We start from the raw sequence: 13086 nt of genomic DNA, 5'->3' as shown, positions 1-13086 counted from the left end.
TTACAACGCATTGCGCTGGGGGGCGCTCTAGGATAGGGAATACGTTTAATTTACTGTCCAACACCTTCCCTAGTGTCCACGGGGACTGGAGTTGGAATAGTAAATTAAACTATTCACTTTCCAGCACCCCAAAGCGCTATGCGATGTAAAGGTATGCGATGTAAAAACTGCGTTGTAAAGGCATGCGATGTAAAAGTATGCGTTGTAACGTCATACATCCATACAGATGTACAGACGACCATGCTATACTAATATTGTTTTCCAACATAGATTGCAAAATCAAAATACCTGGTCCACAGTACTTACCTACTGTCGAAAACAAGCCTGGAGATCAGATAAGATATTATTCTCCTGGGCCCCATCAGCAGGTTTCCTTAAAATCTGGCGACAAAAAAGTATTTGCATCCCATCTATGAAACTAATAGGCCTATAATTGCACAGACTGTCTAGATTGCCCTTTCTGAATATGGGAACTATTTTAGCTTGGCGCTATGATTTGGGGAGTGGCCACCCCGCAGAATTGACTTTGTGAGTAAATTGGGGGTTCCTAAGCAAATAGATCACATGGTATGCCATCAGGGCTCGGGACTTTCCCAGGGATAATATGTGAAGTGATATTTCAAGAGGGCAGGCCAATGTCATGGCCGTGGGTGATACTAACCGATGTCATTGTGGAATCAGAGTAAAGATCCCCAAAATGCTCGACCCAAATGAGGGACTGGAGAGAAAAGTTAACAAGAGATACAGCCAATTTACTCGAGTGGGCAACAATATTCCAACAAAGACGTATTGTCCCCCACTCTTGCTGCTTTAACCAGGTCTTCCCATAGTCCGTCTTCCAATTAGACCTAGCACACCTAAGGTGGTGCCCGTACTTACTTCTAGCTTGCATAATATGCTCCAGATTGTTTGATTTAATAGATTGTACTAGGGTTAACTTAGCAGATCTACATTGCTTATTGAACAAAAGATGTCTGGTATCTCCCATTGTGATGCCTATTGCCTTCCCTAACGAAAAATCCGCCTAACTGGGAAAACAGGTCGTCATTGAGCTTAAGACACCAGGTTGCCCCATCCCAACCGCAATCAATCCTTTAGATCAGCTCGATTGAGCCAGCAACTTTGCTGTATATTTGGGCCATGCAACTGCGATCACCAGAAACAAGAACCCACTTTAAAGACTGAGAAAGTTCTTTCAATTAAAGTGTCAACAGTCTAAAATCCGTGTGTCTAGATTCGGCAGCACAAATAGAGTAATTGTGGGCAAAATCTAGACCTGTGGAAATCTCAGAAATGTAGAGAAAAGAGAAGTTAGGGAAAAGCAGAATATATGGCTCTGTGAAGCACTAATTATTGCTGGGATATGTGTTATTCAGGAATTGAAAGACTTACAGGAAAACGTCCTCGGTGCTCATTCTTCCAGATATGATTAGATAAGCCCCAAATCGGTAACCCGCAGCATAAGTGAAGTACAGAAATGACTGACTGAATGAAAAACAACCACCATAGGTGTGTGCTCGCTTGTGAGCATTTCTGAAACACATAAAACATAAATACTATTTAGTTTTGCAAAAAAATGAATTTCAGTGCAAACATCTGTGAATAGGAGTGCACATTTTTTCCTCTCAAAGTATCACATGAGATAATGAAAAGATACATTCACAACATTCACAAACTATCGCTACGTACTCCACATGACATGTTTGGTACCACATCTCAATTACAGACCTTTCCACTGAGAAGACTAATCAACCACAGTCAAATGATTAAAGCCCAGTGGTCAAGGGATGATGGAACGTATGTGAAACTGAGGAAAAATAAATGATGAATGATTACTATATTTACTGTAGACTAACGTGTATGACATAGCATTCGTGGTGTGAAGGGGTTAATTAGCTAACAATAGAGAGTTGATGTGAAAGTGTCGAACTGCTCTGTGGGCCAGAACCTTGTCTCACTGCCATTGGGAAACTCTTTGGAAAGGCAGTAGATGAGGTGACATAGCATTGAAACAATAAATGTCTTTGTGTGTTCAGCATGGATAATTACTCTTTTGTCCATGGCTATGAGCAAGGCTGTTAGCACTTCAACAAAGTTGTTTATCTTCAGAAACGGATAGGTAATTTGCTCTGGAATTTTGGAGCGTGGAGAAGAGAGCCTGCGACTTTTAAAACCTTACTGTGAACTTGGACAGCATCCTCTCCCTTAAATTCTCCATCTTGAAACAGTGTTTGGCGTGCAGGAATGTGACAGTGTTTGAAGTGCAAATTTGTCTTCATTGTTGCTTTTTATCGTTTGACCCCCCCATTTCCGGTGTGTTTCTTGTTCTGACAATGATCTATGTATGCGACCACTGCATGTTTGACTGCTTGTGACAATATACAAACCTTCAGACCCAAAATGCAGAAGTGGGACCGGTATTATACTGAATAACAGAGTGTTCAATTGTGTGTCTATGTTGTGCCGTGATTATAGTACATCTGTGTAAAATTCGCCAGTTATAACGTTGTTTTATGTCACACGAGGAGCTCTTTAAGAAGTTGACAAAATGGTAAAATGTTATCCCACTTAGATGTGGGCAGCATATTGAGGCACGAAAAGAAAAATATAATCAATAATGAATTGCTAAAACTGACGGATATATACTCTTTGGAGACCCTCCCGGAACTGTCAAGTGTAGGTTCATTGGGTCATAATAATTCTGAGATATGTGGGCAAATACCAGACCTACATTAAAATCTTAAAATAAATACTCTGCTTGAGTGAGAAACTTATATAAGCAAATCTTATGCTGCAATTAACGAAGGATTTGTCCATCATCAATCAAGACTCAAAAAGAGGCGAAGTTCTCTTCGAAGTAAGTAAGTCCAGTGCAAAATGTTTCTACCCCACTGACCACTCACTCCAAAGAAAAGTGAGGAGCAATCAATCACTTCTTGAAAAAACAGATCTCCAAAATACAACAACACATCTTCGACATAATGCCATTTGACATCACCGCAGTAATGCAAATCTGGAGCACACCCAAGTTGTCCACTAGGACAAACCTCTTTGCAATTTAGAGTACAAATTTGTGAATGTCACTTTTTACACACACTCCCACCTTCAATTGGGAGGAGAAATATTAAGCCAAAGCATCTTCCTAGATGTGGACTACGTCCTGTCTCTCTTGAAGAAACTCAACTTGATGATCTCACTAACAATCCTGGACTACAAACCTATCATACCCGGGGAAAAGCACAGAAAAAGGGTTTATCCACCAAGTCCCGATGAAAAATCAATGGCCTCCTGCAAAACTGGCCGTCTGTTTCAGACTACAGTGCAGTCCAATCACCTTCTAATAGGTCAATTATGACTTCCTTGATGAGTCTGTAGCCTCTGAAACCATCGCTCGTCATGCTCTAGTCAACAACCACTCATATCAAATGCTCTCTGACAAAGTTGTTTTGCAGGGGTTCTTCTCTTACTTTAAAACTAGAACAAAGTGGGTCTAGATGGGTTCCCTTACATCCAAATCCATTTTTAATCCCCTGAGGTGTTCATGGAATCTGCGGCTAGATATTGTCTTTAATAGATAAGGCGTTACCGAAGGTAAGAAACTTGTTCATCTGATAAACACATCTAGCTGCAGATTTCTTACCCCTACATGAAATGGTGTTACTACTTTCGGCAGGAAAGAGGCCCTTGTGCAGTTTTTCAGGAAAAACTGATAGGAAGAGACGCCTGGATGACAAAGCCTGCATCTCCTCCACCCTTCTGGCCGATGTAATCACCACAAGAAAGTCTGTTTGACGGTAAGCATCCTAAGAGGATAATCCTATCACGATTAATCGTCAACATCTACATGGGGCCCTTGAGAGGCCTGCTCATCAAAAGGAAGATCAATTTACATTAATATGCAGGAAACACAAACTATAGCTGTGAATCCCGCCTGCCCATGACATCGATAACTAAATGACTGCCTAGAAACCATCCTATAATAGATTTACAAATCCTTCCGCAAAATGAATCTCATCAAAATTGATGTTTTCATACTTATTGCTAATAACAGCAAACCACAAACAGTAAAAGGCACGCTATAAAAGATTAATCTAGACTGCTTTTTTGCCATGATGCACTGACTCGTTAAAGTCTCTGCGTTTACACATCACCACAAATTGCAGCATCAACACCCAAAGTGAATGTGAACAAAATTAAAGACTTTCTGGCAGCAGCTGACCCTGCACTGTTCTAGCAAAAACTGACTTGACAGCTGTACAAGTACTGGTCTTGTCCCATCTTTACAGGGACAACTCCAGGCTGACTGGCACCTGAGGCACCTACCTGGTGTATGAGAGACCCACTGACACCTGAGAAACCGCCCTTCTCTTTCCTACAGCAGATGATCTCATTGAAAGCCTCCATAATATTGAAGGACATACTCAAAAACTCCCAAATTGCAACTACACTTGTTAACCTTCAAGTATGCATTACATTCCAAGCACCATGTATCACCTAAAGGGTATAAATACAAGCACCCTAAAATATCTCATAACCAAGATCAAGACCACAGATGGAACGCCCAGCAGCAGCATCTCCAGATTGGAACAGAATAATTGTAAGAAAGATAACACGAGAAGGTAAGCATTCTTAGGGTATGCACCTAGAATCTGAAAAAGCACCCCAATTCAAACCCAGCAGCCAACATCCTTTGACAGTTCTGGATAGACTCAAAACAATCTGTTCAAGTAACACCATAGTGTTTCATAGCTATTCGCTCCTTTGACCTCTGAAGTGCACTCCCCCCCCCTTTGTACCAATTTTCTTCATCTCCTTCCACCAACCACCCCTCAAGGCCAAATCTCTTCTACTCCTCATCTGTTTTGCCCTGAATTTTCCTATCCTTCTTTTACCTAAACACAAGATAAAAGTTCACCTGTACAGTGCAGGTCTTCATTTTCTACCAAGGTTTGGAAATTCAGCACATGCATTCATATGTAATTATGCCGCTTGGCAGCATCAAGTATTTTTTAATTACATGCTGAGGAAAGGGTATGTGGCCATTTTAGGCTGCGATACAGAATCTACACTGGTAATGCTCAAATGTCACATAAGCTTTAGATATATCATTGTAGATTCCTATGATTTTATAAAGAAGGTTGTTTTACAATGCTGTGGATGCAAAAGGGATTTCACAACTGAAGATGTCTATGGAGCATTTTGGGCTTTCAAAATGCACACAGTGAGATGGTCATATTTGGCCTCACACTTTTGTACTCTTCTATTAGGCTTTGTAAGTAACATGATGAACAAGTTCCAGCTTCAAATTCCTTACCTTTGAATTTCCCCAGTGTCAGAGTGCATCCGGAAGATTTTTTTCATGAGCAGAACCCCTGCATGCCACTAGGCGTCGGCGGTCGGCTTGCATGGTGTCGTCGGAATTGTCCATGCCCGAAATGACGTCCCTGTCACCCATATTGGCACCACCTCGGCACGCTGATGTTAGTTACTTTTCACAACTTTCCACACCAGAAGGGCAGAGACATGAAGTGCACTGACACTGCTGTGTCTAAACTAGGGCCCTGAAAGGAATCATCCCTAACCCTAGAAATCTATCCGCAGAGTGGGGAAGATCCGTGGGTCGGTAAGGAATCTGCGGCTAGATATTGTCTTTAATAGATAAGGCGTTACCGAAGGTAAGAAACTTGTTCATCTGATAAACACATCTAGCTGCAGATTTCTTACCCCTACATGAAATGGTGTTACTACTTTCGGCAGGAAAGAGGCCCTTGTGCAGTTTTTCAGGAAAAACTGTTAGGAAGGGAGGCCTGGATGACAAAGCCTGCATCTCACCCACCCTTCTGGCCGATGTAATCAGCACAAGAAAGTCTGTTTGACGGTAAGCATCCTAAGAGGATAATTGTGTAAAGGCTCGAAGGGAGCACACATCAGAAATGTGAGAATCAAATCCAGGCTGCACTGAAGCATAATGAAAGGGGAAGGTGGGAACATATGTACAAGACCTTCTAGAAATCTATTTACAGTGAAATATTTAAATATCAAGGGTTGGTCAATGAGACAGGGCAGAGAGATATCCTTTTAGAGTGCCCAGAGCAGAGAGCTGATGGGCAAGGGTTAAATAAAAAGCTAAATATCTGAAAGGGAAGCAGAAAGATCATTAGACTTTTCTGTACAATATGATACAAACTTTTCCATCAGCAGGTGTATACCATCTTGGTGGAGGGATGCCAGGCTGCCAGAATACCATTACAGACTTCGGGAAGAAAGTCAATAGCTATCAACTGCCGCCGCCTAACCTCCATGCAAAAAGGCAAAGAGTTGACTGGTCGGATGGAGGACCCTCCCCTGCTGCCGCAACAAGAGACCCTCCGGATGGGGCAGCCTGATCGAAGATCGATGCTTATGTTCAGACACTCGGGATACCAGACTCTCCGTGCCCAGTCCGGAGCTACAAAGATGACTTAGATCCAGTTGTTCTTGATCTTCTTGAGAACTCTAGGTGGGAGTGGTAGGGGCAGAAAGGTGCACAGGAAGCCTGAGCTCCACTCGAGATGAAAAGCATTTCGGAGTGAGAGCCACCTTGGACACTAGTGCCCAAGACACCTAACATTGCAAGTTCTTTGGGAAGAGAAACAGATCTAGCAAAGTCTCTCCCCACTGTTGAAAGAGACCTTGCGCCACCTACGGGTGGAGATGCTATTCGTGATCTGCTAGGCATCAACAGCTGAGTTCATCAGCCCTGACGTTTAGGGAACCTGCTAGGTGTTGAACCACCAGGGAAAAGCCTTGCTGTTAGAGATTCAGGACCCCTTGACAAAGGGCCCATGACTCCACCGCGGCCTGTTTGTTGCATTCATACATGGCGATGGTGTTGTTTGTGAACACCTGCATTAGCCTTCCCTTGATGGAGGATAGAAAGGTTTTCAATGCCAGTCGGACCGCATGGACCTCCAGCATGTTAGTGTGGAGTTCGGATTCCACCGGAGAATAGAGTCCTCTGATCTTCACCTCTCCCAGATGGCCGACCTATCCCAGGAGTTGCACATCTGTCACTACTGTGAGATCTGGTTGGGGAAGGGAGAGGGGTTTGATTCTGACCCAATCATGGTTCGTTAGCCACCACTGTAGGTCCTTTACCGTTCCCCCGAGATCTGGACCATGTCGGAGAGATTCCCTTGATGCTGAGACCACTAGAACTTCAGGTCCCACTCCTGAGTACGCCTATGCCATCGAGCATGTGTCCCTAGCAGGGTTCAGGAGGCCATGAGGCCCAGCAGCCTCGGAGTAAGCCTTACAGCAAATCTATGATAGAGGCTGTAACATTGGTATCATAACCTGAATATCCTGGACTCGCTGCATGGGAGAATAAGTCTCAAACTGCTCTGTGTCCACAACAGCTCAGATGAAAGGGAGCGTTTGAGAGGTAGTCAGGTGTGACTGTAGTCTATTGATAGTGAACCCCATCAAAAGCATGAGGTCTGCCATAGTCTGGAGGTGGGAGACAACAGACTGGGGCGAGCCCGTTTTCAGCAGCCAGTAGTCAAGATAGAGTATAGAAGAAGACTGGCACCCCTGATGTATGTAGATGAGCTGCGACCACCGCCATCACCTTGGTGAACACCCGAGGGGCGCTGGTAAGGCCAAAAGAGAGCATGGTGAACTGAAAATGCCTGTGGAGTACTGTAAACTGCAGGTAACGCAGATGGGCCGGCAGGACAGGGATGTGAAAATAAGCATCCTGCAAATCCAACGGTACCATCCAGTCTCCTATGTGCAGGGTAGACAAGCCCAGAGTCAATGTGAGCAACTTGAATTTCTCTTACTTGAGGAAGTAGTTGAGGGCTCGGACATTTAGGATAGGAAGAAGGCCTTTGTCCTTTTTCAGAATTGGAAAGTAGCGGGAATAACAACTACAGCCTACTTCTCTATTGCCAAGAGCAATGCCAAATGAGCCTCGGTCAGCAGGTTGAAAGATGGATGCATGGAGAGATGGGTAGTCCTAAAGGGGAGGCAGTAGCCTCTTCGGACAATCTGCAGAACCCACCTGTCTGATGTATGGCTTGCCAGTGATGGGGGTGATGGTGGATTCTGCCACCACATGGATGCCTATGATCTAAAAGGGAAGGATTAGGAAGGTTTGAGGCTGCAATTGCCGTGGGTGGTGGCTGGACCAGACCGCTGGCTTACCGGCCCACGAGGCCGGTAGGAACTGCGCCCTCGCCCACCAGAGACTGGGAATCTTGCGTAACTCGGTGGCTCGGATAGGGTTGGCAAGGTTGAAAGCCCCTTCCATGGCCACGAATGGAGTGAAAAGCAGAATGGGATGTGGAGCAGCCGAGAGGCCCAAGGACTTGACCATAGCCCGCGAGTTCTTAAAGCGCTCCAGTGCCAACTCTGCATTGTCTCCAAAGAGACAGGGGGCAGTAAGGGGTAGTGGCAGTTCCTCCTGATCAGCTAGCTCGCCAGAGGCTACTGTATCGAGCCTGCGCTCAAACCTAAATGTGCTTTGTGATTTGCCATAATTTTTATCTGTGACTGAAAACGGAATAATTTGTATTTTAAAATTTGCAATTCGCATTTCTTGCACTCACTGATTAAATCGCCACACTCATCTGATTAGTGTGCAGTAGCCGCATTTCGGGTTGTTTGTTCGTTTTCCCTCTGATTAGCAAGGGGAGGACACCACTTCCTGTTTAGTATCTGCTTGGCGGTTAGCGCTCTAGCACCTGGGTCTCTCGGGGCTATTTAGGCGGAGCCTGACAACTGCGCGCTGCGGTAAGGGGTAGTGGCAGTTCCTCCTGATCCGCTAGCTCGCCAGAGGATACTGTATCGAGCCTGCTCTCAAACCTAAATGTGCTTTGTGATTTGCCATAATTTTTTATCTGTGACTGAAAACGGAATAATTTGTATTTTAAAATTTGCAATTCGCATTTCTTGCACTCACTGATTAAATCGCCACACTCATCTGATTAGTGTGCAGTAGCCGCATTTCGGGTTGTTTGTTCGTTTTCCCTCTGATTAGCAAGGGGGAGGACACCACTTCCTTTTTAGTATCTGCTTGGCGGTTAGCGCTCTAGCACCTGGGTCTCTCGGGGCTATTTAGCCCTCGCCCCTTGGTGAGCGCGCAGCGAACGCGCGCAGTCAAGCCGAAGCTACGCCGAAGAGTAGCCAAAGAGTGGCCCGTCTGCGCCCGTCCGCGACTGGACGAGGCCAGGGGCCACTCATTCTGCTCCTTCTTCTAACTATCATGGCCCCTTCAGAAGACACACGTCTCAGGTACACTTCTCAATCCTTACTAGCCCTTCGACCTCAGGGATTACAGAGGTGCGCCTGCGATAACTGGCCATGTCCAGAAGGTCCCTTTTCTTGTCTGCTATGCAGGTTCCAAGCCACTCCCAATACTATCATTACTGGGCTTACTAAGGCAACTAATCCGGAAATGAAAGGCTGGAAAAGCTTTCTTTTAAATGTTCGCTCACTCCCGCGACATCATGTCGAGATATGGGACATTATCCAGAGCCTCAAACCGGAAGTATGTTTCCTTACGGAAACCTGGCTAAAGCCACATACTGCCCCATCTATAACCTTGGGAATCCCCCTAGGATATAAAATCTTGAGACAAGACCGCCCGGAAAAAATTGGTGGCGGTACCGCCATTATATATAAAGAAAGGCTTCATATTACAGTGATAGAACAAACTATATTACCTTCTATGGAAATAATGATTTTTAAAATAAACACTGGAACTAAGGACCACTGGAAAGGTGCTCTAGTGTACCGCCCCCCCGGGCCCAATGCTGGCTTCTCACTAGCCCTAACCGAAATACTAGCTCTACACATGAAGGCCAAAGAAAATTTTATTTTACTTGGAGATTTTAATTTTCATGTTGATGTATCACACTCTGACACAAAGCTCCTCTTAGCAGACCTTGCTCTCCTAGGTCTTCATCTGCGAAACTGTGGCCCCACTCATAGGGGAGGTCACACTTTGGATTTAATCTTTACTAATCACCCTTCAATACACTGTCACCCCCCAAAACTCATAAACTGGTCTGATCACAGCATGCTAGAATTCTCCTTCATACAGCTAGCCAGACCCTCTGACCCTCCTGCCACTTTGAGCATTAAACGGAGATTGTGGTATAAGATCACCCTGGATCCTTTTGAGCAAGTCTGGAAAGAGCCATTCTTCTCTGACTCTGACAATACTGAGTCGGCTCTAGACAAACTTAACAATACACTCTTGGATGCCATAAACCTTTTAGCCCCTCAAAAACTAGTTAAACAATCCTCTACCAGCAAAAAAGAGATATGGTACACTGAAACACTAAAACTAGAGAAACAAAGATGTAGAAAGTTGGAAAACCTATGGAGGAAGACTCACACCAGCGCTAGTAAGGAGCTCTACCTGCAGGCAATATCCATCTATTATAAAAACATAAAAAAAGCAAGAAAAACCTGCTTAACATCTCAGCTAGATGAAGCTGGCAATTCGACCAGGGAACTATATAAAATCCTCCAGACTTTTACTAACCCTTTGGTATGTGAAAGTCCCGACACATTCTCTCAGAGCTATGTAACAATATTTCCCAATTCTTTGAGGACAAGTTTGAAACTATTTACAACAAAATTTTGGCCAAACACCCCACTAACATTGAGGACTTTAGTGTCTCTTGCATAAAGACTCACACAGACACCTTCCTTGACATTCCTGAAGCCACTGAGAGTGATATTATATCATTATTAAATAACATGAAAACTGGCTCCCCTCTTGATCTACTCCCTGCCAGATTGGCGACCAACCTGAGCATGATACTATGCCCAATCATCCGAAAAATGTTGAACCTTTCTTTTAAAGAGGGAAAACTCCCTCAACAATGGAAAGAGGCAGTAGTGAATCCAATACGTAAAAATTCAACCTCTCCTTGGACGGAACTCTCTAATCTCCGCCCTATCTCTCTTCTGCCCCTCCTGAGCAAACTGGCTGAGAAACATGTCAACACCCAGGTTTCCAGTTTCATAGAGGCGACAGGGGGCCTGGACCACTCACAATCTGGGTTCAGGCCCAATCACAGCACCGAATCAGCACTCCTCTCCATGACCGATAGCATCAAGATGTCACAGGATAGAGGAGGCTCGATGATTCTGGTGCTGTTAGACCTGTCGGCCGCTTTTGATACTGTGTCCCATAAAATCCTTCTGGGCCGTTTGCAGGGAGTGGGCATTGGAGGACAGGCCCTTTCCTGGTTGGAGAGCTTCCTCTCTGGGCGCTCACAATCTGTCAGCCTGGGCCCCTATCGTTCCATCTCAAGGGCGCTCACGAAGGGGGTGCCACAGGGCTCATGCCTAAGCCCCACGTTGTTTAATGTGTACGTGGCCCCCCTCGCTGAAATTGTGAGGAATTATGGATTCACACTGGTGTCCTACGCCGACGACACCCAACTCCTCTACCCTTTCCATTCCCTTAACTCTAATGTTAGGGAAAATTTTGCTGAAGGTATGAGGGCTGTTTCCAATTGGATGGCTTCCAACCGCCTCCAATGTAATGTCGGGAAGACGGAGGTAATGCTCTTTGGGAAAGCTACTATACTCTGGTCCCCTGACTGGTGGCCTCTGGATTTAGGACCAGTGCCCTCCCCAAAACTGACTGTCAAAAATCTGGGTGTGAAGTTAGATCAAAATCTAACCTTAAAGGAGCACGCAAATGTGATCGCTGGAGCGTGTTTCCGCACCATTGGCCTGCTGAGGCGAGTCTTCCCTCTTTTACCTGATACCTATAGAAAGACTCTTGTACAGGCCCTGGTGATAAGTCGATTAGACTACTGTAATGGGCTCCTGATGTTAGCAAACGAGGATGCCATAAATCGGCTACAGGTGGTCCAGAATACAGCGGCAAGACTGATTCTGAACGCTCCCACAAGAACCCCTTCCAGGCCCCTACTGAGAGAACTTCGCTGGCTCCCAATACGGCAACGTGTTAAATTTAAAATCTGTTGTACCGTTCATAAATGTCTTTTTGGAAATGGCCCCAAGTACCTGACCCAAAAGCTACAATTTTATAAACCAGAGCGTTCTCTGCGTTCAAGCAATCAATTGCTACTAAAACCCCCTCTCATTAAAAAGACAAGACACGGCGGCCGCGCCCTTTCCCTTGTGGGGCCGACCCTGTGGAATAACCTGCCCTTCAGTCTCAGACAAATCTCAAACCATCTATCCTTTAGGAAAATGCTTAAAACTAACCTGTTCCTAGAGGAATAACTGGCCTTAGTTGAGCTATTAAGAATCTAGCTCACCTGCAAAGTTCACCCCCCACCATCCTGGCGAGCAAAGCGCGGAGATACCCCGACCGGGGTCGATTCTTGCGCGATATAAGAAACTAAATAAATAAATAAATAGAAAAGCATGTCCATGATGGAAGCCTAGACATTCCCCGAAAAGTCAGATGTTCTCAGCCAGGAGAGGCATCTAAGGGCCACCATCGAAGAAACCACTCTCCCCAGCGAGTTGGTCATGTCCAAGCCACAGTGGATAGTGAACTTCGCTCTGTTTCTCCCATCTGGATCCTGTAGCAGCACTTGCACGACCGTCTCCCACAGTGTGTGGGGATAGGGACCCAATAAGCATGAGGTGTTTATGGACAACAATCCAAGGCTGGCAGAAGAAAACATTTTCTTTCCGAAGCCGTCCAGCGTCTTGGATTCCCTGTCCGGGGAAGTGGCAGGGAATGGTTCATGGAAGTGGAGGCTTGGACCAGCAAGCTCCCCAGGGTAGGGTGTTGGGCGAGGATATTTGGGTCCCCTGGAGCCGGGTTGTGGCGACAGACAATTGTCCCACACACAGGAGCCTCTGTGCTAGGTTTGAACCAGGTCCCCATAAGGACATTAGTAAAGGCTTTGTTAAACGGTAGAAGGGTTCAGAGGAGGCGACTCCTAGTTGCAGCACCTCTATCAAGATGTTAGTTGTGACTGACACCGAAGGGAACTAAAGGTCGAGGACCTCAGCCACCCTCTGCACCACCATTGCATATGTAGGTCCCTCTTCCATAGCCATGGTAAGAGGAGAAAGCATGCCGATATCTGGAGACCA

General features: G+C 45.4%; 1 protein-coding gene across 6 annotated transcripts in view; it reads right to left on the bottom strand.

Annotated features, from left to right (window-relative positions):
* The window catches only part of LOC144784606 (ATP-binding cassette sub-family B member 5-like), a 1313284-nt gene that overhangs the window by 113910 nt on the left and 1186288 nt on the right, over nucleotides 1–13086 (bottom strand). For all 6 annotated transcript variants that reach the window (XM_078663518.1, XM_078663516.1, XM_078663520.1 and 3 more), the window contains one exon: nucleotides 1393–1533. In XM_078663518.1, the coding sequence (XP_078519644.1) occupies nucleotides 1393–1533 (141 nt within the window). The remainder of the gene's footprint in view (nucleotides 1–1392; nucleotides 1534–13086) is intronic.

The sequence above is a fragment of the Lissotriton helveticus genome, chromosome 10 (assembly GCF_964261635.1).
Source record: "Lissotriton helveticus chromosome 10, aLisHel1.1, whole genome shotgun sequence".
Lineage (NCBI taxonomy): Eukaryota > Metazoa > Chordata > Amphibia > Caudata > Salamandridae > Lissotriton > Lissotriton helveticus.
Note: the sequence above shows the minus strand (reverse complement) of the source record. Positions and strands in the feature narration are given on the sequence as shown.